General features: G+C 49.2%; 1 protein-coding gene and 1 long non-coding RNA gene across 3 annotated transcripts; one reads left to right on the forward strand and one right to left on the reverse strand.

Moving 5' to 3' along the window:
- The first annotated feature begins 1,879 nt into the window (after positions 1-1,879).
- LOC148007264 (uncharacterized) lies at positions 1,880-21,924 on the forward strand. The gene is made up of 5 exons (XR_015649806.1): positions 1,880-2,213; positions 6,681-6,866; positions 6,987-7,070; positions 20,905-21,191; positions 21,500-21,924. It is a non-coding gene; the product is annotated as an uncharacterized LOC148007264 (long non-coding RNA).
- Ceacam15 (CEA cell adhesion molecule 15) lies at positions 4,610-9,719 on the reverse strand. 2 transcript variants are annotated; one of them, XM_087606759.1, is made up of 3 exons: positions 8,888-9,719; positions 6,454-6,813; positions 4,610-5,483 (listed from the first exon to the last, which is right to left on the reverse strand). In XM_087606759.1, the coding sequence occupies exons 1-3, from the start codon at positions 8,931-8,933 to the stop codon at positions 5,200-5,202; spliced, it is 690 nt and encodes a 229-aa protein (XP_087462885.1). In that variant the 5' UTR covers positions 8,934-9,719; the 3' UTR covers positions 4,610-5,199. The 2 variants fall into 2 exon arrangements, with proteins under 2 accessions (XP_087462885.1, XP_087462890.1); XM_087606764.1 differs by having other exon boundaries at positions 6,477-6,813; positions 8,888-9,105.
- Positions 21,925-24,838: the final 2,914 nt, after the last annotated feature.

The raw sequence follows: 24,838 nt of genomic DNA on the forward strand, positions 1-24,838 counted from the left end.
CCGAGCAAACAATGAAGACCCCGAGAACTGGGGGAATCAGACAGGCTCCATCTATCTGGCTCCTTCTCCGACACTAACCCAGTGGGTCTGGATGACAGACTGTGAGGGAAGCTAAGTCCTGAGCTGGTCACAGGCCACCTCTGCCAACACCCAACCCCTCCCTCCTCCTGCTGTGGTTCACAAGCCTCACTTGTACTTCGGAGCAGTGCTCAGTCTTCCCCAGCCCAGGGCCCCTCTGACACCTCTGGAATGAGACAAGAGCTGACATTGTCACTGGCTGTTTTCTCATGGAAAAGTCTCTGGGGAGAGATATTTGTGTTGTTTGACTCTGATGGCTGGCTTGCATTTTTATTGAGACAGGGTCTCCATGAGCCTGGTCTGTCATAACCCAGGCTGCCTTGAGTTAATAGCAATGCTCATACCTCAGTCATCCCAGGCTGACACTTGCCTGAGGATGGGGGGGATTGTAGGACAAACAACACTAAGGTCAAATTTGGTGTTCATTTCTCAGTGCTGCAGCAAGAAAGATTGCTTAATCAGTCCCTTCTGTCTCTGAGAAGAATGTGTTCCAGAATAATCTCTATTCTGTATCTAAAGCTCAGCTGTTGTGTGCTGGCACATGCTCCCAACATGGCTGTGACAAGGATGGACTTGTTTGGGAGCCAGAAATGCCAAGGTCCAGCCTTGACGTCATGGGTAAGCCGAGGGGAGAGGTAGAGTTGGCAGAAGTGGCTGGGTCAGAAGACGGTAACTCCTGGTAGACTCAGAGCCCCCGTGGGTTACGGCAGGTGACTGGAAGGGAAAGCTGGCAGAAGGAGTCAGAGCCGCTTGTAACCAACTGCTGAGAAATTCTCAACTCTTTACTCTTCAGAAGCCAGAGCTGATAGCTTCTGGCACAGTTGTCTGCAAGGTGCTGCCCCAGGGCTGGGCCAGCCTGTACAATGATCTATATCACTCAGAAGTCTGCAACGTCTCCCCTCTCTTTGCATTTAACTTTTTCCTCCTTTCAGATCCCAGAGAGCAGCTGGGTCGGCTCTCGGCCTTTTGCTCTTTCACCTCATTCCGATGAGCCTGGTCGTCTGCCCTTTGGCTGCTGGCGGACCTCCATATCCAAGTGCGTCTTTGTCTCTCTCCTCCTCTTTTATCTCTTTTCCAGGCTGCTCCTGAGAATCTCACCTTGAATTCTCTGTTGCTTTTTTCCTTTCCTTTCCTTTCCTTTCCTTTCCTTTCCTTTCCTTTCCTTTCCTTTCCTTTCCTTTCCTTTCCTTTCCTTTCCTTTTCCCTTTGTTCAATATGCAGCCGTGGCTGGCCTGGAACTTGCCATGTAGTTCAGGAAGACCTCGGACTGGCAGAAATCTGCCTGCTCTTCCTCCTGACTGCTGGCATTAAATGGCTGTGTTGTCACATCGGGCACACCCTTGTGTTTCATCCCCAACCCTGAAGACAGGGGCAGGGGCAGAGAAATCCTATAGAAAGCATAAAGTATGATCACACCTTAGCGTCTTTGAGACATCCGTTCAAAGAAGTGATGGTCCCATCCACACGTTCTAATTTAATTGTTCTGGAAGGAAATGCAAGCATGGGTAACTTTCAAGCCTCTCAGGTGCTACTGCAAGGTAACTGTCATGTTCAATGTTGTCAGCTGGACACTGTCTAGAGCCTTCTAGGTGACAGGCCACAGACGCAGACTTATGGGAACACTGTCTGGCTCCTGTGCCTGTCATCCTGTGTCAGCCCTGTGAGGGCTCCCCTGAGTGGGGGTAGCCTCAGAGAAGTGACCTTATCTTAGTCACTGAGGACATGTGACAAGACCCATCTTCAGTGTGGGTGGGACCGTCCCCTGGCCAGGACTTCCTGGACTGTGCAGTGGAGAAAGCACACGGAGTGCCCCGCGCACTGGGCTGTGATGTGAGCAGCTGCTGAAACTGTGGCCTCTGAGTGGGACCCAGATAAGGCCTCTCCCCCTTGAGCTGCTTTTCTCAGGATTTGACCACACAACAGGAAGAGGAAGCCGGGTGCACACGTCCCGGTGCACAGGTCCCGGTGCAGGCCCTGCCGGAGGAGCCTGGAGCAGGCGAGGGATGGCATCCATTCTGCTCTGCTCTGCTCTTACAGCTGATGGACGTTTCCACACAGTGCTGGGCCCCTGCTCTCTAGAAGCTGTCAGTGAGACACTGACAGGACAGTGCTGAGCCAGGAAAGCTTCAAGGGCAGTGAGTGTCTTGGGACAGGTGACACAGTAGAAGGCATCCCTGCAGAGCCCCTCTCTGACTTGGGTCTTTACCTCAGGCATCCCAGGTCAAAGGGCAGGCTGGCCTGGAGTTCACGCTGTGTATCAAGACGGGCTTGATACTAATCCAGCTAACACTGTGTGGTTTGTTCAATTTGAGTTTCTTTTCTTTCTTCACTTTTTTTTTTTTTTTTTGGCTCTTTTTTTCGGAGCTGGGGACCGAACCCAGGGCCTTGCGCTTCCTAGGTAAGCGCTCTACCACTGAGCTAAATCCCCAGCCCCTTCTTTCTTCACTTTTTTGTTAGTGTGTTTTTTGTTTTTATTTTTCTGGTTGGTTTGTGGCAGAGATTATATATTTTGCTCTCTCTCTCTCTCTCTCTCTCTCTCTCTCTCTCTCTCCCTCTGTGTGTGTTCCCTTTTTTCTTTTCTTTTGTTTTTTTTCCTTTCTTTTCCTTTTTCTTTTGTTTCCTTTTTGGGTTTTTGGTTTCCCGGATTTTTTTGATTTTTTGAGACAGGGTTTCTCTGTGTGGCCCTGACTGTCCCAGAACTCAGAGATCTGCCTGCCTCTGCTTCCCCAGTGCTGGGATTAAAGGTGTGCACCACCACAGCCTGGCTTTCTTTATTTATTTGTTTTTACTATTGTTGTTTGGATGACACAGATTCTTAGCCCTAGCTCATCTGAACCTACTACTTGGATCAAGCTGGCCTTAAACTTACAGATGTCCATGCATCTGCCTCACGATAGCTGGGGTTAAACTCATAGTCTGCCATGTTTTGGCTTTTGTTTTTGTTTTATTCTGGTTTTCACTGGGTTTCCCCTCATGTTGAAGTCCAGACTTTCGAACTGCCTACCCGGCCTAGGCTGAGTCTGAACTCCAGATTCTCCCACCTCTACCTCCTAACTGCAGGTCGCTGGGGTGACGATGCTACCGCCACAGCTCCCCGCTGTGGCTAGCTGTGGGTTTCTTTTCTAAATAGCTCTACATTTGCTTAATTTTTCCTCATGATTAAGTTCAGGATATGCAGGTTCATCACTAACTGCAGAAAAGATGCTGCACCCTTTAAGTCTCGCATAGGAGCCCCAGGGTATTGATGCCCCCATTGGTGGTCATGGCAACTTGGAGAGAGATAGGTAAGACTCTCAGGCCCCAGCTGAAGAATTAGAATTTGTACTTAAGCAATGACTTTGATATGCTGGAGAGACAGCTGATTAAGGCTTTGTGACTTCTGTCTGAAGGACGTAGCAGGTAGAGGTGGTTGGACAGTGAGGCCGTAGCCCATGATAAGGTCTCAAATTAGCTTTCCTTAGAGGCTATGGTGTAGACCCACTGTGTTAGTGTCAGAGCAGGGCCAGGACGAAGCCGTCTCTAATTTCCCCGTTTGACTAGATGTGCCTTACCTTGGCATGCTCCAGTGTTAAGGAAGAACATAGAGGGGGTAGCAGCCATCTAGGTCATTCAGAAGACAGTAAGAGTGCCCAAGTCGGGATGGAGAGATGGTTCAGTGGTTAGGAGCATTGGCTGCTCTACCAGAGGACCCTGGTTCAATTCCCAGCACCCATAAGGCCTTTAATCCAGATCTAGGGGATCCAACACCCTCACACAGACATACATACAGGCAAAACACCAATGCACACAAAGTTGAAAAAGAAAAGGAAAGAAAAAGAATGCCCAAGTCTGCAATAGGGGCAGGAGGAAGGGCCTTCGAGAGTTGTTTTCTTGACAAAGAATTGGTATTTTCTTTTACCTAAATTAACTTTATAACGTAATAGTTTAAAGCTACTAAAATCAGAAGTGAAATTGGAGATACTGTTACACATGCTTCAAAATAACAAGAATTCCATAGTTAATAAGATGTAGAGTGTGTGTGTGTGTGTGTGTGTGTGTGTGTGTGTGTGTGTTCACCATAGATGTAATAGTACAATGTCAAGCCCCCAAAAACAGTGTCTGCAGATGGCATGAACATGTTTGTAGAGAACGCTATACATTCTGCACGTTTTCAGGACTGATGATCTAACTTGGCACCCCTCCCCACCCCCCACCCCCGGCAAAGGAACAGACTCTAATGAGTTGGATTTCTCGTTGCTAACAGTAACCATAAACAGCTAGACCTGTTTTTGTTACATGTATAGGGACAGAAGCAGAATGTTGTTGCCTGAGGCTGTCGTGAATGGAAAGGTTTAAACAGGGCTTGGCAATAGGTCATGGTGACAGTCACATGACAGTACAATTGTGCTTCATGCCATTCAACTTGTGGTTGTCAAAATGGCTGAAACCTTATGTGTGCATTCTGAGCACACCGAAAGCTGTTAAGGCAAAACAGGATCTTATGCAAGGTCACACTGGGGAAAAAAATGGAAAAAAACTCAGTACAAGAAACTCAGTACACCAGGCCTTTATGTCCATGGATCTTACATCTGCGCATCAAACAATATACAGATGAAAACTGTCCAGAAACATATATCTACAGTGAAATGAAATATGCCTAGTCCCACTCCTACCATCATTCCAACTTCAAGCAGATAGATGGGGTCTAGACCGCACAGGGCTGAGGCACTATGGAGGATTTGAGATTGTGGGGAGACGCGAATAGCTCCGTGCAAGCACAGGAGCATTTTAACAGGGGACTCTGAGCGTCCACAGCTTTTGGTGAACCTGAGGCATCTGAGAAGTCCCCTCTGGATCCTGAGGGCAGATCCATCTGTGACTCAGAACCGGGGCCCTCCTTTGCAATTCTGTTCCTATATTGAGGTCTTATTTTAAAGTCATTGTCATACTGTGTAACTGGACTGGCCTTGCTTGTACTCATCTTCCTCCTGACCTGTGTTTTATTTGGGGATTACAGGTGTATGTCACCACACTGACTGTCTCTCTTGTGTGCAGTGATAATTTTCTCCTCATAACTTCCATAAGCCGTGCACACTAGTGATAGAAAAACAGCAAAGCTCTGGTGTAGGAAGAGAGGAGATATTAGCCATAAGCTAAGACCATGAGCAGTGGATTAGTCTTCTTAGAACTAAAGGAATTGGAGACTTCGCACTGATAGATCCCTGCGTCTGCCTTCCAGACAGGAGATATGGTGAGCCTGCGATTTTCAGCTGACAGTGTGACTCTCTCTGTGACGTTCAGGGGCTTGTAATTAAAGAACCAGCTGATGTCCACTCCAGTGTCAGGCGACACACAGGTGAAAATTGAGGCACTCTTCCTTTTCACCCTAGTGTGGTTGAGCTTCAGGTAGGGCTTCGTCACAATCTCTGTGTGGGAACAGAAGAGAGCAAATGAGAGATTCCTCTCCAGAGATCTCAGCCAGCCCCTCTCTGCTCCAAGGCCTTTTCATGGGGATTCGGAGCTGAGGGGACAGCCAGCGTCTTGTGCTTGCAATGGCCACCCATGACCTGTGCCATCCTAATTCAGCCACTGAGTTCCCTGGGTCTCTGTTTCCCTATAACAGGACATGTGGTAAATGGCCGTTACCATGTTTGTGAGTTAGCCTTAAATAAGAACATGGATCTTATGTTGAGACAGGAGAGCTGTCCAATCAGGGAAGCCTATTACCCTCTGCCTAGCTATGAGATTTCCCTGGGCTGGACCCACGATGATAGGCTGCTCCCATGAGAACCTGCAAACCCATGAGAAGACCTGGCCGATGTCCTTGGCACCCGGCCAGCTCTGTTCTCCATGCTCAGCCTCACCAGAAGGAGGCGCCCAGGGGAACCAGCTTACATGTGGTTGTCATGGCAGTGGGCTGGCTGCTTACACAAAACAACCAAGATTTTCTCCATCTCGACAATAACAGGAAGCCGTTCTGCTCTAGTCCTGAAGAGAAGGTCCCCACATTCACCAAGAGTGAAGTCTGGGACAAGATCTGGAGCCAGAGCTTCCTGGTGCTCACATCTGTATGAGAATCCCATGTCTTTCTCATGCCAGAGTCCCTCAGGGTTTACCTCAGGGCCATGTTCAGAGCAAGAGCTCTGTGAGCCTTGACTGAGTCTAACGTCCTTAGCTGAGTTGCCCACTGCATGCCCGGCTCTCTGTATGATGCACTTGGTGATGGAGTTTGAGTATTGTAGTTTACTCCCCTCATGTGTGTCTTGCACTAAATGTTCCAACCCCAATGAGGAGAAGCAGAGCAGAGGGGAGGTAGACTCGGGGCAGCACTGCCACTCCTGAGTGTTAAGTGGAATGATCCCTCCAAGCACCCACAGGCCACGGAGAACCACTTACTGTATACTTGGAGATGGACGTACGTTATTTCCTGTTGATCATGTGCTTTAAAGGTCTGTAAAGTGTAGAATCCCGTGTCCTTCTGGGTGATAGCCCAGAGCATCATGGAGCTATCCTTATAGATTTCTTCCCTGCCGCTGACTTTCTTTCCAATTTGAAGTGAGTCGCTGGACTTTTCGTAATGTGCAATTGTGAGATTTTCATTTACATCTTTCCCTTTGTACCAGGAAAAGGAGACGAGGTCCTCTTCCTGGTCAGGGACATGGAGAAGAACCTTCGCCCCCTCGGCGGCTGAGAACCGCATTTCTTTGGTTGTCAGCAGTGCTGCAGCAGGCGAGTCCCAGAAGGTTAAAAGTGAGGCTGGGAGAGAGAAAGAATCGCCGTCAGCATTGGGCGCTCCAGGCCCTGAGCAGGTGGGTCTAAACAGCCTCAGAAGGAAGAACAATATTCAAAGGACGTGTCTGGGCGCGGGCGTGCGGACACACTTGGTGCAGAAAAACAACATGAAGCCTGTTCCCTCTGTGCCCCTAAAGCTGTGTCTTCTGCTTGGAACTCTCTCCTTTGATGTCTGCATGGCTCCCCGCTCACTGCGCTCACATCTCTGCCCACAGTCAAGAGTAAGTACATGGATGCCTTCCCTGTCCTCTAAAAGCCCTGGGTTATCACGATCTAATGTCATTATTTTGTTCCCTGTATTTGCAGTCAACCCTGGCTGCACCTTCTAGAAAAGTCCTCCATACTTCCAGTCCTATAGAAGCGAGGCTTGTGGGGCCAGGGGTTGGGCTGCTCTTCCTCAGAGTCCCAGTGCTGGGGACAGGCTTAGATGCCCGTAAGGGAATGAAGGAGTGAGCATGGCCTGAGACATGGGTGTCTGTGGGTCTATTCACAGCAAACTCAGAGCTGATGACACTGTTAAAACTGTTGTGTGTTCTTGAAGGACAATGAAAGTGAGCTCAAGAGGAAGAGGGAGAAATGTCACAAGTCTAATAGTATTTCAGGGTCAGATCCACTGGGAGCAGTCAATTTCCAAAGTGCTGGACTCTGAGCTTTCCAGACTCAAGCCAAATCAGGACTCCAGGCTGCAATTCTTAAGACTTGGGGAATAAAAGCACTTTCCTGCAGGTTTAATTAAGCCTAGGGCAGGGCAACTACAGAGACCTTGTGAGTTTAGCCTCCTAAGAGAAAGCATTGTTTACACACAAGGCTTTTCGGCATAGCAGGAGATCTCTCTGATTTTAGCTTTTGTCTTAAAGCAAGGTGTAACATTTTCCTTTTCTATAGAGTTTTGCTGTTAGGAGACAAAGAATGGGTCTCTCCACTCACATAATGTGTGTCCTCATCTCCCCCAACATGTGTGTGCGTGAACGTGTGTGTGTGTGTGTGTGTGTGTGTGTGTGTGTGTGTGTGTGTGTGTGTGTGTGTGCTGGAGGATGTCAGCAGATAGCTACTCCCCTATCTCCCACGGCTGCCCTTCCAGTAGGTTCTGGGCTCCCTGGAGCTGTATGAAGATGGGAACAGCCTCTCTCAGCTCCTAAGACAATGTCCCTCCCAGATGTCCCCATTCCTGAGAGTGACAGGCACCTAGGAACATACAACCTCCAACTTCACAGGGTTAAGGCCTCCCCTGCTCACCCAGGGAAGCACCTAAGGCACCCTTCCTCCCCAGCACCCACCCCCATGGATTCCTCACTTCCCCACAGTGATAATCCTGCTTTCTTGCTGTCCCCTTCCCAGCCACACCAAGCCCCTCCAGCATTGCATAAATCCTGTGGCCTCAAGGACAGATCCTTGTTTGAGTCCTGGACTGCAACTCACTTCTCTCTTCCCATCAAGGGAATCTCTCCAGGGCCTCCTCCCTTGTCCCAACATTTCCTCTCTGCCCTGCTGCCAGCTCTTCCTCCTCCCAGGGAGGAGACTCCCAGGCCCACTGTAGGATCCCAGGCCCTTCTCCATCCTCCCTCCACCCCCATGGCCTGGCCCACCTCTCCTGAGTCAGAAGCCTCAGCACCGCCCTGTGCCATGCACTCCTCCCACCATGTGCTCCTGCTTGGAAACTCCAAGCTCACCCACAGCTCAGCATCAAGGCCCTGACCCCATCAGCACAAACACAGGAGCCTGCATCTGACCAGGGCATTTGGGGTCCTCTGTGTACCGTGCTCTGGGCAATCTCTGGCAGGGAGCAAATCCCCATCACCATGGCCACCCCAGTGAGGACTCCAACAGTCAGGGCACAGCCATGGACCCTGTGGGCACTGGTGACTAACTTTAAATAAATATAAAGTATTCCTCCCCTCTGAACACTCCTTGCTCCCTGAGAGCATCCACCTGAGCAGCCTGTGCTCCCTGTGTCCTTTCCTCTCAGCCTGAAGCAGAGTCTGCTCCCAGGGTCCCTTCCTGCCAGAGTCCCCCCACACCACTCCAAGACTGGCCTCACCTGTGAGCAGGAGCCCTTTGCAGAGAAGTAGAGAAGAGGACTCCATGGTCTCTGCTCCCACAGTGCTGTGCTGGTGTCTGAGGGTCCTTCCCTTTTATTTCTCCTGACCTTACCCCAGGGGCATCTCCCAGAGTCCCATGAGCTGTGCGCAGGGAATCTGCCCAAGGCCTTGATCCATGTCAACCCTTCTTTCTGGGGGACTGTCCCGTCTTCCTTTCTCTCCTCCACCACCACCCTACCTGTCTGAAAACCCATTTTTTTTAAGGTTTATTCTTTTGTTTGAAACAGGGTCTCATGATGTAGCCCAGGCTGATCTAGAACTTACCATGTAGCCTAGGCTGACCTCAAACTCATAGAACTCTGCCTGCCTCTGCCTCCCGAGTGCTGGTATTAAAGGCAGGCTCCACTATGCCCAGTAAAGATGTATTTGTTTAGTGTGTTCAAATTTCTTACTTTATAAAGTATGTTTAAATTTCCACAGATATAAAAATAAGTCGTGACTGACTGTTTTTCGCCTGTCCTTACCCTGTTTCTAAAACCCATTCCAACCTGTCATTCTGATTATGGTGGGACTCTAGTTTTTGAAGTTCACCCCACCTCCCCTGAATTCTGATGTCCTGGAGTACCTTCCCTTTCCTGCAGCTTTTGCACATGGACTTGATCTGTTGGTCAGGAAGTGAGCCCTGGCTGTCTGATCCCATAGGGCAGCTCTCCTAGTCCAAACCCCAATGTTCTCACGCTCATGGGTGAAAATGATCCAGCACCCCCAACTTCTATGCAAAATTATTGTCTGTCTGTCTGTCTGTTTTTAATTTTTCAGCTGGGGTGTCTCTCTGACATCCAGACCTCAAGCTCCACCCAGTCCCTAGGTCTCTGGTTCATGTGACTTCTAGCCCTGGTGCAGGTCTCCAGGGTCACACTGGGTAATCTTGGTGTAGGCCCAAGCTGGCAGCCCCCACTTCTTCCTGTGTGATAATTGGTCAGCTGTTCGTTCATTTGTGCTGGAGTAGGTGACAGGAAAGTGTGAGATAGGGTGGGGATGGATGATGGCTGCCTCCAAAGAAGCCTGCTTCCCGGTTTGTGCTTTCTCAGCTACCATTGACCATCTTAAGTGAATAAAAATGGGCACATGACCACTCCAAGTGATGGATGAGAAGGTTTTTTTGTGTAGACGTGAGGAATGGCATTCCTATCTGGAAACGTCTGGGGCAGGGAGAGAATGTAGAATATTAGATATGACCAGTATCAGTACTGAATGGGACCATAGGAGAGAGGAGGGCGGGAGAGAGAGATAGGAAGAGAAGGCCAAGAGGACAAAGAGAACCAAGAGTGACCAAAATATCTGGGTTATAAAGGGATCAGAACCTGAGGGAAGGCAAGCCAGGCTCAGAACTGGAGAGGTTTAGGGTAGGGGGTGGAGCTGAGAGGAGCCAGTTCCTGGCTTCCATGGGCTTTGGTATGTTAAACAGACACTATAATTAGCCATGTGTGGTAAGTTTCTTTGGGATTTAAGATTAAGCCCTCAATAGAGTTGCAGAGTAGGAAATGTCCAAAGGTACTTTTACACAACACACACACACACACACACACACACACACACACACACACGCACGCACGCACGCACACACGCACGCACCACAAAACAAAACACCACAACTTCCTGAGATGCTCTCTTGTGCTCTCATCTATGATAGGGTCATTCAGTGGTTTCCATGAGTCCAGGCCCTGCCCTCGAGACATGAGGAAACTTACTAAGAGACAGGAAAGAGTAGGTGTAGCCAGGGGTCTGCAGGAGCCTAGCGTGGGATATCTGAGTCAGCCTGATGAAGGTTTAAAGGGAGACTCCGAAAGGAGAACAGTGGGTGTGGACAAGGATTTTTCTCTTTTGGCTACTGTGAGATTGAAGCCCAAGCATCCCTTTGGTTTACCACTGAGTTATTATTTCACATGTGCTGGTTTACATTTGTTTTTTAATGTTGGTTGAGCCTAGTAAGTCTGGAAGTCATTAAATATTCCCTTTACCCTGGTCCCCAACACAAGAATCCACCTGCCTCAGCCTCCTAAGTGCAGAGTCTATACACATGCAAAAGTAAAAAAAAAGGTAAAAAGGTGGACATAGTCACACACCCTTAATCCCAGCACTTGAGAGGCAGGGGCAGGCAGATCTCTGTGAGTTCAAGGCAGCTTGGTTAACACAGTGGTACTGTCTCAATAAAAATTAAATTTAAAATATAAAATAAAATTTAAAAACCTTGCTAACTGCTTTAGAATGGTTCCAACTACAATGCTTCTCCCCTTTTGTTTGTTTGTTTGTTTGCTTGCTTGCTTGCTTGCTTGCTTGCTTGCTTGCTTGAGACACGCTCTCTGGTTGCCCACTCAGGCTGGCATCACATGCAGTGAGGATGGCCTGGGCCTTCTGGCTCTCATACCCCCTCCTCCCCAGTGCTAGGATGACAGGGAGGCACAGCACTCCTGGACGATGCTGTGCTGGAGGCTGGCCCAGGGTGAGCCAGGCAAGCATCTGCCTGCTGCACAGCATCCTTAGCCCATGTAGACTTTCATTAGAGACCGAGGCACAAGCCAGCGTTACAGCGAACTCAAGGTCTCTCTGAAACCTTCTACACATCCTATTTCCAGGATTCTGGTCACTTCCCCCTGTAGACACAGGATGTCACACTCCTGACACAACTGCTCCTGAACACGTCCTGGAACGGAAATCAGATCGGTGATAGCAGTGATTATAGATAAGTTTCCGTACACGCTCATCACGCACCTAGTCCCTTCCTAGCCCTGGGAGACATCTGTCATCTGCTGCTGCACGTGACTTCTGCCTTCAGAACACCTGGATGATCAGCTGGGTTTCGGGGTCACAACCATCACATAGAGAGGCCAGGGGTTCCCTCTGGTACTGACAGACCCAGGCTAGGACTCAACAGAGGCCATGGCTGGGGTGAGCTGCAGCTCTCTGAAGGCCCAGTACACTTCTCAGCCTTGATGCTCAACTGTGGTGTGGAGGACTGAACCATAGAGAGAGAGAAGGGGAGAGGGATGGAGGTGGACCTGACAGAGGAGGGGACAGAGCAGAGTCTTAGACACAGACCCACCCACAGTCTGTGAATCTGGAGGGAGCTGCTGCCTGGGAGGAGGGTGAGCTCAGAGGAAGACAGCAGAGCTGAGAGCACAGCAGGGAGCACAGGAGCAGGGCTGAAGCTGAAGCTGCTCTCCACAGAGGGAGGACTGAGGAGGCAGCAGAGACCTGGAAATCCCCCTCCCTTCATCCCTTTCTCTCTCCCTCCCTCCCTCCCTCTCACCCAACAAATGTCCCCCTGATGACAAGGGCTTCTCCTCACAGTATCATAAATAAGAAAGCCACCAGTGTGGGTGTGGGTCCCTGTACCCACCACAGTAGGCAGGGAGACAGTCGATGAGGCCAGAATGAAGTTCACTTCAGCCAGAATTAGACAGACATGTGCTGGGACAAACTTCTGGAGTCTGACACTGGGTGGTTTCAGCCATATGTGAGCACAGCACGATTTGGGGGGGAAGAGTTTCCTGATGACAATCAACTCAGTCACAAGGGTACAACAAAGCTCAAGGCACGTTGGCACTGGGACTCTTGGCAAGGGACACATGACTTCTTCCATGAACATGGGTTCTGTTGACCTACAGACAGTGCTCAAGGTAAGGGTCTCAGGACAATGGCTGAGGTAAACATAGTTCCTGGCCCTAAGATCACACAGCAGTCACTTAGGCTGTGGTAGAATATGAGTGACAACTGTCAGGAGGATGGTTGTGTAGACTAAGAAGCAGTGCTCAAGACGAAGAGGGGAGGGGAGTCAGGGACACACAAACATAGTATTGTGGGGGACTCAGGTGCAGCCGGCCTTACAGACTGCTAGAGACCAGCATGTCGTAAACTGCATCCTTCCCTGTGCTCCTGGAGGAAGACAGGGGAGCATCTCCTTCCTCTGAAGAGACAAGCCTGGGTGTTTAATTTGGCTGGTGCCCCAAGGCAGGTCTGAGGCCATGATGGGGCCTGGAGTGGAGGAGGAGGGTTAACAGAATCCACAGGAAATGGCAGGTTCTAGCCACCTCTTCAGACAGCAGCCTTCATCTCAGGACCAAATCCCTGAGCACTCTCTGCCTGAGACCAATCCCCAGGACAAAGGGAAGGTCCTATTGCCTCTGCTCTGTTAACGTGGTGGGAAGCTTCACACCTCATGACTCAGCTCAGCACAGCATAAGTTACAGGGAACCAAAGAACAAGGTCCCCTAGACAGAGCTGTCAAGTTCAGTTTGCCTCTCCCCTCGCAGCTGCAGGGAGCTGAGCTGGTTCAGGCTCTGGGATGTGGCCTAAAGGTGCAGGCCTGTGCTCTGACAGATGTGGAGCCCATCCTCTGACCTTGGGTGAGAAGAGGCAGCTCAGAGACTCCCTGGGGTCTCCCTAGGAGACCAAGGACCTGAGAGGAGACCCAGGGCTTCTGTCTGCAGCCTGAGGAGAAGACATGGGGAGAAAGAGGCTCTGCAGCAGGCGGCCCTAAGTGAATGGGAACTGGTAGGGGGTGGGGCTGGGGAAAGGAAAAGCTAGGTTGTTCTTAAAAGTTTTGGTCACTTTATTCTGATGACCGTCTTCCCAACTATGACAGTGCAACTATCCAAGAAACAACCAAGAGGGCGGGTCAGAGAAATTCTTCCACAGATGGTACAACTTGGTTCTAGTCTGAGGGCCTGAATTCAATCCTCAAATCTCATGTTGTAAGAAAAATCTGAGGATTTCAAGTTGGCCTTTGTCTTCTACATCAGTCTTTGAGAATACACACACACACACACACACACACACACACACACACCTACATCAACACACAGATGTGTGTGCGCACACACATGCATGCATGCACATACACCTAAGGACAATCATACATGTATACATGCACCACATACACACACAGAGACACATAGGCACATACACACATACACACAGACATGCATAAACTATAAACAAAGTTAAATCAAACTATGGCATTAAAGAGTCATTTGCTTAAAACCCAAGGATTTGTGACTATATCCGGGACATGTATGGCCCTGGGATGCTTACTGATTGATTGATTGATTGATTGATTGATTGATTGATTGATTGGTATCTGAGTCTTTCCAGGTACTGTGCTTCCACAAAGATTAGGCCAGTTTCTGTCCTCATGAAGCCCCAAGTCTAATGGGCTGTGCCACCATCAAAGGCAGTTAGAGGGAAGCCAGCGGGTTATTGGGTCCACAAGAGAACAGATTAAAAGAGAGAAAGTCAGGAGCCAGGGTCTGGAGAGGAAGAGCCAGGGAAGGCTGCGCCCCCTCCAAGGACCGTGAGAGTGGGCATGGCTCTCAGGGCAGTGAGTAGTGAGTCACACAGAGCCCCAAGGAGAGAGTTCCTATAGGGGAAGTGACAGGTTCAGGGGCAACCAGAGAGTGGAGGCCATGTTGCTTCCTTCACCTGGTAAGATGGACGCCCTCAGCTGTACTCCCTGGCTCAGTTCAGTGCACACCTGTTCAGAACACAGGGCCCTCTAGGGTAACATCTCTATATTGATGATTTTCTCATTTCTAGCCTGTGTTTCACCTGCTGGATTCTTCTTATTTCCATAGAATCCCTACCAATCAGTGCCTCCCACATTGTTAAGGAGGAAATGTTTCTTTTATGTGTCCCTCATCCCCCAGAAAATTTTCAAGTCTCGTCCTGGTACAAAGGGGTCACTGCAGGCATCTGCCGTGAGCATGGGTGGTTTGTCACTGATTTCTGTAGGCAGAGGCAGAGAGACGACATACTCCCGAAGATCCCTGTCATTACAGAACATCACCCCAAACCACACTGGATTCCACACGCTATGAAGTTCAGGTACACATGTTGAAAACAAACTGATGCATATCGGTTCAGCCATGTACACAGTGATTCTCCATGACCTCTGGGTGTCGGGTGACTTATTCTAACTGACACACTCAGTGCACTCATGCCCGACCTGTGTCTATCTCCTTCTGCGTGTGTCCCCATGTGAGTGTTTGAGCTTTTAGTGCAGAACACACATGGCAGACACAAACTGCTGAAGCAGAAATTTCGGGTTTCGGGGCTGGGGATTTAGCTCAGTGGTAGAGCGCTTACCTAGGAAGCGCAAGGCCCTGGGTTTGGTCCCCAGCTCCGAAAAAAAGAACCAAAAAAAAAAAGAAATTTCGGGTTTCTTCGGAGACTCAGTTGTGTCATGCGATACTTTTCTGGGAACTGTCTTATGAGAGGGTATTTTTGGGCAGACATGTGAGAGGATGTTTTGCTAAGAGCAGACATGTGTTTTTCTGGAAGTTGTCTGGAATATGGGCATGCGATGTTTTGCTAGAGTGGACACTTGAGAGAACACGTGATGTTTGGAAAGGACATAGACATAACCCAGCAGTCAGTGGATGGTGCTGTGAGGTATTGGTGGACCGTGCCGCTCTCTGCTGGTCATTGTTGCGCTTTGCTGATGCTGGTCTTCACTGACAATGCTTTGTGGTATCGGTTCGCCTTGCCATCTTTGCTGGTCATCTTTTGTAGTGACTTCATAGAGAGAAAAGCCACCAAAGAACTTCTGGTGCTGTTCTGCCGGCTTCTTGCTGCTTCCTCAAAACTCAGGCCAATCGGCAGAGTCTCAAGGTCTCTTCTGGAACTGCCAATTGCCGATTCATGAGTGGTGTTTGCGAGTGGACTGGGCTCCTGCTGCTGATTCATGTTAGCTGAACTGATTTCCTGACAACACAGACCGGATTCCATCCAAAGAACTATTTCTAAATTTCTTAACAGGCCCACAGTCTCCTTTGCCCTACTGCCCTTTCCTTTCCACTACCTCTGGTGGGTGGAAATCGAGGAGGGAGGTTAAAACATTTAAAAAATATATAAAACTACAAAATGCAGTGGGTTTCAACCCTTCACCCAACTCCACCCTGCAAGGAAGAGGCGCTTTGGTCAATAACTCAGCCTAAGGACACCAGAATGAGCTTAAATTCTAAGGGTTTCCCCCATGAATGTGGCCCTGAAAGAGACTGTGGGTGTCAGGTAGGGCCCCGCTAAGGGAGACGTGGCAACCTCCAGGAAGCGCTCTGGCTGCACAGCTTGTCCCGGGCTGGACCACAAGTGGCCCTGGTTAGATTCTCTCCAAGGTTGGTACTGAGCTCCTGTTAGAGCTTCGAGGGAACGAGGCCTTATTTGGTGCTGAAGTCCTCACGGGATGCGGAGCCAGCTGTGCACTGCAAGGACAGCCACATTTAGTGTGAGTCACCAAGGCATCTCCCTCTGAGACCCAGCATGGAGATCATAGCTGGACAGGTGCCTAGGATCGTAAACAACTCTCCTGGTGGGTGTATGAGATGTCACATGCTGTTCTGGTTTCCCAAGTGGAGGAACAGGGGACATAGGTCCTAGGGAATTCTGCTTGAGTTCTCTCTGGCAACTAAATGGCAGCTAATTCTACTGATGTGGACAGCTCCCAGATAATGCCTGCAGTTTCCCCAATGGTCACCAGGGGGCGCATTAGGACACAATCAGCACCCGGAAAAGTATTTGCCTGAACTAGCCATTTACTTTGCAGCCGGGTTTCCATCAGTGTCTCAGATGACCAGGAGGCCCCTCCCATAACTCTTTGTGACCTCCTGGCTTTTTCTTGTGCTTCAACACAGTGATGTTCCTGGGACCTATGCAGTTCCTTCTCTGCTGGCGTCTTCCATGAGGAAAGACAGGGTGACCACGGCGGAATGGCCTAGACATAAAGGACAGGCTTCCTAGATAGGGGAGGGAGAGCATGGACTGACTGCATGCACAGCTCAGCCAACATGGGGAGTTGCATTGCTCCCCCTGAAACCCGAAACCCTTCCAGAAATAAGTGTCTCCTTCCTTACTCCCTGACTGTAAAACCCAGACACAGCTGGACCATGACCCTGACTAGTGACTCCAGGGATAATGAACCAGTTCTCTTCCCTGGTCCTCTCTCAGGTGGCTCGATGCTGTCCCATGATTTGCCTCTGTCACCTTTCTGCTGGGGGTAAATGTGGTGCACTTACCCCAGAGCATTGAGAACACAGATCAGACTGGGTGCCCACATGGGTCTCTGTGCCACCAGAGCACATAGGGACGACATGGTGCTCTTTGGTGCTGACAGACCAGGGTCAGGATGTAACAGAATTCGGCCCTGGGGTGAGCTGCATTTTCTTGGGACACAAGGATGTGTATCAGCCTTATTGCTTGGAGTGTGGTCTCCAGGACTGACACAAAGAGAAAAGGGGAGAGAAGCAGGAGGCAGCATGGGGGAACGGGGAGGGGGCACAACAGTGTCTTGGACACAGCCACGCCACAGCCCGTGTGATTCTGAGAGATGTTCCTGCCTGGGAGGAGGCTCAGCTCAGAGTCGGGAAAGACAGCAGAGCTTGGTCAGAAGGTCTTCTCCACCAGGGGAGACAGCAGCCAACCATGGAGGCCTCTCCTGTGTTTTCCTGCAAAGGGGACACCACCTGGGTGGGTGTCTTGCTAGCAGGTGAGGAGGCCATTCTCTGACAGTGTGGGTAGGAGCAGAGCTCAGACACTCCTAAGGAGCAAGAGAACCTGAGAGGGAAGGCAGGGTTTGTGCTTGAGCTTCAGGGAGCAGACACGGAGGGGAACAGATGGTCAGCAGAGGGGAGCTCTCAGTGAACAGGAAATGGTATAGGGGAGGGGAAGAAAAGCCAGAGTGTCCTCTACTCAAAGTTGATCACCATTGACAACTATGTTCTGAAGACCTATTGTATTGGCTGGTTTTGTGTGTCAACTCGACACAAGTTAGTTCATCAGAGAGGAAGGGGCCTCAGTTAAGAAGATGCCTTCATGAGATCCAGTTGTAAGGCATTTTCTCAATTAGCGATCAATGGGGGAGGGCCCAGCTTGTGGTGGGTAGGGTTGTTCCTGGGCAGGTGGTCTTGGGCTCTATAAGAAAGTGGGGGCTGGAGAGATGGCTCAGCAGTCAAGAGCGCCCGACTGCTCTTCCAGAGGTCATGAGTTCAATTCCCAGCAACCACATGGTGGCTCACAACCATCTGTAAAGAGATCTGGTGCCCTCTTCTGGTGTATCTGAAGATACTTGTACAGTGTACTTATATATAATAAATGAATAAATCTTTAAAAAAAAAAGAAAGAAAGAAAGTGGATTGAGCAAGCCATGGGAAGCAAGGCAATAAGGCAATAATACCCTCCATGGCCTCTGCATCAGCTCCTGCCTCCAGGTTCCTGCCCTGCTTGAGTTTCTATCCTGTCTTCATCCAATGATGGTCTATGATCTGGAAATGTAAACAGAATAAAACTGTTCCTCCCCTGGGGTTGGGGATTTAGCTCAGTGGTAGAGCGCTTGCCTAGGAAGCGCAAGGCCCTGGGTTCGGTCCCCAGCTCCGAAAAAAAAAAAAAGAACCAAAAAAAAAAAAAAAAAACAAAAAACAAAAACTGTTCCTCCCCAATTTGCTTTTTGGTCATGGTGTTTTCGTCCCAGAAATCGAAACCTTAACTAATACACTGATGTTCCCAACCATGGCAGTATGACTCTCCAAAAAATATCAAGCCGGGGGTTGGAGGAACAGTGATTGTTCAGCTCATTAGATGCTTACTACTATCTCAGTTGAACCTGTTTACTATGATTGTAGCCTCACTTCCTCAAGTAGTCTTCTAAATCTTGATAGTGGCTGTGGCATCCACCAGAGTATACCCATAGCAGGATGGTACATGCCTGCTTCCTGCTACACATACACAAACACACACACACACACGGGGGGGGGGGAGAAGAAGTACATAAAATATATAAATCCATTTAAATCAACTGAAGATACCAAACACTCTCATTAGTGCCAAACTTGAGATGTTTATAAGCAACCTGCAGATTCCAGTTGACCTGAGACATTTCCCCATCCACCCCCTCACTGGATTTTAAGCCTTTGGCAGCAATCAACCCCTCCAAAGTATCAGCCTAAACCTCACAGTGACCTAGTTCTAGTGGACTGGAAGACAAGACAGCCAGGCAGGGCAGCTGGATGGTTCAATAAGGGTGATTGGAACCACAAAGGGAATTGGGTTCTGGTGGTGGTGGTCTCTCTCTCTCTCTCTCTCTCTCTCTCTCTCTCTCTCTCTCTCCCATCCCCCTTTCTCTCCCCCTCCCTCCCTCCCCCTCTCTTTCTTCCCCTCCCTCCCTTCCTTTCTTCCTTCTTTCCTTTCTTTCTCTTTCTTTCTTTCTTTCTTTCTTTCTTTCTTTCTTTCTTTCTTTCTTTCTTCCTTTCTTTCTCTTAAAGGCCAGAGACTGGAAGAGTCAGTCAGCGAAGGAATCGTCTCCACAGAACACAGAACAGAGTGTGAGTGGAGATCTGAGGACAGTGGTGGGTGAACCATGGAGACATCAGAGGAGAGAGCTCCACACAGAGGAAATGACACACTCGAGGGACTGAGGACATGGAGGTCATCTTGCTTTTAACCACCAAGTTGGGCAGGCACCCCCTCACCAGTCCTGCTAGGCTGAGAGACAAACATGTCTGCTTAGGACAGAGGTTCCCCATCTTTCTATCTATTGATGGCGTTCTCTCTCTTACACTGTAGTCCCATTTTTTTTTTTTTTGGTTCTTTTTTTCGGAGCTGGGGACCGAACCCAGGGCCTTGCGCTTCCTAGGTAAGCGCTCTACCACTGAGCTAAATCCCCAGCCCCTGTAGTCCCATTTTAACCGACTGGAGCACGCCTGCCATTGTCTATATCAGCATTGATACAGTGCCCCCAAGAGCTGCTGCGGGAGGAAATGTTCTCCTTCTTCACAGTCTGCCAGACAACCTCGGGGCCTTTCCTTGAACAAACCACCATTTCCAGCTAAGAGCTTTGAAATTCTGCCATATGTCACTGCCAGTAGTTCAGGAAGGTTGGGGATTGGGGTTGGGGATTTAGCTCAGTGGTAGAGCGCTTGCCTAGCAAGCACAAGGCCCTGGGTTCGGTCCCCAGCTCCAAAAAAAAGAAAAAAGAAAAAAAATGGCCTGTGCCACTACTGGATTTGTCCTCACATGGTAAATTGGGGGCAGGACAAGTATTATTGAGATAAACTGGGATAGATCGGAATCCCTCACCGGAGGACCTGACCTGGGGAGGGCAGGCATGTGCTGAGTAACCAGACCAAGGATGTCAGCTCTAGCCCAGGCTCTTCCTGGCTTCCTCATGACATGGCTCTGAGAAAGATGCTGGGGGAGTCAGGCAGGGCATGGCTGAGGAAGCCACGGGATCCTCACAGTGAGGCAAACACCAGGAAGTCCTGACTCCAGACCTCTGTCCCAATCTCCTCTCAGATGACGTTGGGAGCTTTTCTCCAGGGCTGAAATGGGACTTCCTGCTTTTGCTGACCGGGAGCAATGGTTTACTGTTTGTCCAAGTCTCCCAGAGACCTGAGCCAGCCAGAGTTCTACAGCAGTTAGGCAAGCTCAACTGGACATCTCCTTCTGAGTCTTAGCAGGGGGATCAAAGCTGGACAGGTACCCAGGACATTAATGACCTGTTCTGCTGGGTTTATGAGATGTCACAGGAAGATGTGGTCCTCAAGAGAAGGAATATGGGAGGGGGTCCCTTCTGTCCAGTGCTTCTCCTTAGAGTTCCATTCCAGGGACTTCTCTGGTAGGCAGATAGCAATGGTCTATGCTGATTTGAGAAGCTCTCCTGCTCCAAGGTCAGGCTGAAGGTCACCTTACTGACATGGCAATGGTCATCTACCATGTGTTCTATTTTATGGAAACTGATACATGAAAGGCAGTGGCCCAATCACAATCACAGAGGCTATGAGTGGCAGATCCAAACAGAAGCTGTCTGTCTGCAGCCTCAGTCATGTCTCCTCCACCCTCAAAGGCCTTATTAGGTGCCTGGGAAGCAGAGAGGGGCTGGCTGAGATCGCTGAAGATGAACTACTGTAGGCTTTGATTTTTCAAAACCTACTTTAACTATGGTTCTTTAACACTTTGACCTCCCTTTTAGCCCACCACCCACCAGAGGTAGGAGAAAAGAAAGGCCCACAGGGGTTGTGGACCTGTTTGAAAAGTTCTTTGGAGTGGTTCCAATCTTCATTGTCAGGAGTACAGTCCTCCAGAAAAACACCAAACATGAATCAGCAGCAGTGGCTTGATCCAGAAGAAACCTCAAGGCTCCACTTATTGGCATTAGTCCTCAGAGGTGGCAAGAAGCAGCCGGAATACCAGCAGAAGTTCTTTGGTGACTTTCTTTCTATGACGCCATGACAAGCAAAGATCAAGGAAGAAAACAAGGTAAACCAGTGCGGGAGTATCTATCGTTCACTGTCTGTTGGGTTATATTCGTACCCCTCCAAACATCGTGTATTCTCTCAAGCGTCTGCTCTAGCAAAACATTGCATGCCCTTATTCCAGGCAGCTTCCAGAAAACCACCACACATTTGTTCTCAGCAAAACATCCTCTCAAATGTCTGCTTCAGTAGACTATCCCGTCAAAAGAGTTTCCAGAAAAATATCCATGACACAACTGAGTCTCCAACAAAACCTGAATTCCCCACTACAAACTACTGTCATTTGGTCCCCTCCTCTATCTCTTTTCACAGCCTGTGGCACAGCCCTCCCTTCAAGCTACTGACACCACAGTCCATGAACAAGGCTCGGTGACCACGATGTGCCCGTCATTTGACACTGGAATCTCCATGCAATGTATCGTCAAGAACTACAGCCTGGTTATCAATGAAAGGATGGCCGTGCCTCACACAAAACAAAAACAAAAACAGACTCAGTGTGGGAGTTTGAATAAAATGGCCTCCGCTGGCCTATAAAAAAACAGCACTACTAGGGGGTGTGGCCTTGTTGGAGTAGGTGTGGTCTTGTTGGAGGAAGTGATACAGTCATTCTTCGGATCAAGATGTAGAACCTTCAGCTCCTTCTCCAGCCCTATATCTGCCTACACGCCACCATGACCATGATGGACTGAACCTCTGAACCTGTAAGCTGGTACCAAGTAAATGTTCTCCTTTGTAAGAGTTGCCTTGGTCATGGTGTCTCTTCACAGCAATGAACCCCTAAGGCTTCAGTATAGACTATGTCATGGGGAAGGGTCAGTGGGAGGTCCCCATCACTTTAGTTCCAGAAAGAGTCTCCCAGTCCTTCTACCCATGATTAGTAAGCCACCCCTCCTCCATAGTCTGTGTGTGTGTGTGTGTGTGTGAGAGAGAGAGAGAGAGAGAGAGAGAGAGAGAGAGAGAGAGAGAGTGTTGTGTGCAAAGTGGAGAAAATTTACTGTGAGAAAATTGACAACTAAGACACAAAGCCAGCCAGGGGTGGTAAATGCCTGCTAACCCAGCAGAAAACATCAAGCAAGAGAAACCTGAGGACAGGACAACCCAGATTACACAGTGGCACCCTGTCTTAAAAAAAACAAAATAAGGGCTGGAGAGATGGCTCAGTGGTTAAGAGCACCGACTGCCCTTCCAGAGGTCCTGAGTTCAATTCCCAGCAACCACATGGTGGCTCACAACCATCTGTAATGGGATCTGATGCCCTCTTCTGGTGTGTCTGAAGACAGCTACAGTGTACTCATGTACATAAAATAAATAAATAAAAATTTTTAAAAAGACAAAACAAGGTTTAAAAAAGAAAACAAACAAGGAGCCAGGGGTGGTGGTGCACACCCTTATTCCAAGCACTTGGGTGGCAGAGGCAGGTGGATCTCTGAATTTGAGGCCAGCCTGGTCCAGAGAGTTCAGAATAGCTAGAGCTCTTACACAGAAAAATACTATCTCAAAACAAAACAAAATGCATACTTGTTCCTCCAGAACACCATGGTTGGAGTTCACACACACACACACACACACACACACACACACACACACACACACAGTGGCTCCCCACAACTCTTAACTCCAATTCCTGGGGATCCAGCGCCCTCTTCTAGCCTCTTCAGGTGCTAGACAGGCACACACACAGTAAAATACATGTTAGCAGAACACACAAGCAAGTTAAATAAGAATAAATAAAATAAATAAATCTTTTGGGGTTGGGGATTTAGCTCAGTGGTAGAGCACTTGCCTAGCAAGTGCAAGGCCCTGGGTTCAGTCCCCAGCTCCAGGAAAAAAAAAAAGGATAAAGAATAAATCTTTTTAAAAAGGTCATCAATATAGTAAACAGAATTGCAGCATAGTTAAGGTATTGTGAGCTGGGCATGGTGGTACATGCCTTTATTCCCTGTACTTGGGTAGAATTCCAGGCCACTCAGGGCTACGTATTGAGACCCTGTTTAAAAACAAATAAACAAGCAACAGCGAATTGTTCTGTAGAGCTGAAGCTCGCAGTTGTTTCTGCTACCTGGACACCAGTAACCCATGAGAAGTTGGAATATTGACAGGCGATTGGACTGGACATGTTTCACTGGGACCATAATGTTAGCTTACAGACATTTCCCGGAGGCTCTTCCCAAGGACCTAGTAACAACTTACATCATCATCTGTCTGTCGTCATTACCTGCCACCGCCATATGACAGTGGCTTTTAATTTTTGGTTGTGAGCCTAGCCTTTAACAGCTGAGCCATCTCTCCAGCCCGACAGTGGCTTTTAAAAGGACTGCTTGCCACCCCAGTACTTTCTTTTTCTCTCTCTCTGTTCCTAGCCACTAGTGTTCCCAGCCACTCTCTCTCTATCCCTTCTGTCCTCTGCCCCACCTCCGACCCCTTTTCTGGCCTCATGTCTTTGCTTCCACCCATCTGCCCCTTTCCCTTCTCCAGGCCTGCACTCCCTTCCCTTCCCCCAAATAAACTTCCTTTATATCAGGTCTGTTGCATGGCATGATTTCTCAGGGGTTACCTGGGCATGGGCAAGCCAGATAACCCCCCCCCACACACACACACACATTATATTTCATAACAGACGATATGTTCTGAGCAGTCTGATCTGAAGTTTGTTTTGTCCCCAGATGGAAAAAGTCTATGGAACACAAAAGCCCGGCTGGCTTGAGTTTCTCTTCTGAGACCAGCTTTTACAGTGTCAGCTTGCACAAAATAACTGAGTTTTGTTGTTGCTACTTTTCATTTGCTTAAGATTTATTTATTTTAATGATATGAGTACACATGGGGTTCCAATAACGGTGGTTGTGAGCCACCTTGTGGTTGTTGGGAATTGAACTCAGTACCATCTGGAAGAGCAGGCAGTGCTCTTAATCGCTGAACCATCTTGCCAAACCCCAGGTTTTGCTTTTTTTGAGACAGCATTTCCCTGTGTAGCCCTGGCTGTCCTGGAACTGGCTGGTCTGGAACTCGCAGAGATTCACCTGTCTCTGCCTCTCAAGTGCTAGGATTAAAGGTGTGCGCCGTGCGCCATCACTGGGCAATTAACCCGGGTGTTTGTTTGTTTGTTTGTTTTGTTGGTTGGTTGGTTTTCGATTTTTTAGAGCGTAGTAACAGAACGGCGCCCTATGTCCACTTCTCCCCTCGGGGTAGGCAGGCCCATTGCGCACTTGGCCAGACTGAAGGGAGGGAAGCTTAGTCGGGTCCCGGTGGGTGCATTTATGGGGGTTGAGGGGAGAAAGGGATATTTATGCATTCTGAGGAGGTGACCAGGGTCTCTGGGGCAAGGTTTGGGGGCCGTGTACCTTGGCTAAGGCAGGGATGTTGGAAGATGCTCCGTCTGCATATTCAGGGGCTGTAGAGTGGAGTGGGCAACCTCATAAGGTCAAATAAACAAGGAGTGAAGCCTGATAACCATCAGGGTAACACATTCCAACTAGAGTTGATGGGGGAGGGGAACTTTATGACGCCGGATCCTGAGTGGAGAGGTATCCGGGGTTGGTGCTTCCTCTACCGTTCCTCAGTAACCCTGGGCCATTTCGGTCCCACAATAGAAATGTATCATTTCTCACATTAGCCATTGTGAAGTTGGGGCGTGAAGCACACTCATATTGTCGT

This window comes from Rattus norvegicus, chromosome 1 (assembly GCF_021556685.1).
Source record: "Rattus norvegicus strain SHRSP/BbbUtx chromosome 1, alternate assembly SHRSP_T2T, whole genome shotgun sequence".
NCBI lineage: Eukaryota > Metazoa > Chordata > Mammalia > Rodentia > Muridae > Rattus > Rattus norvegicus.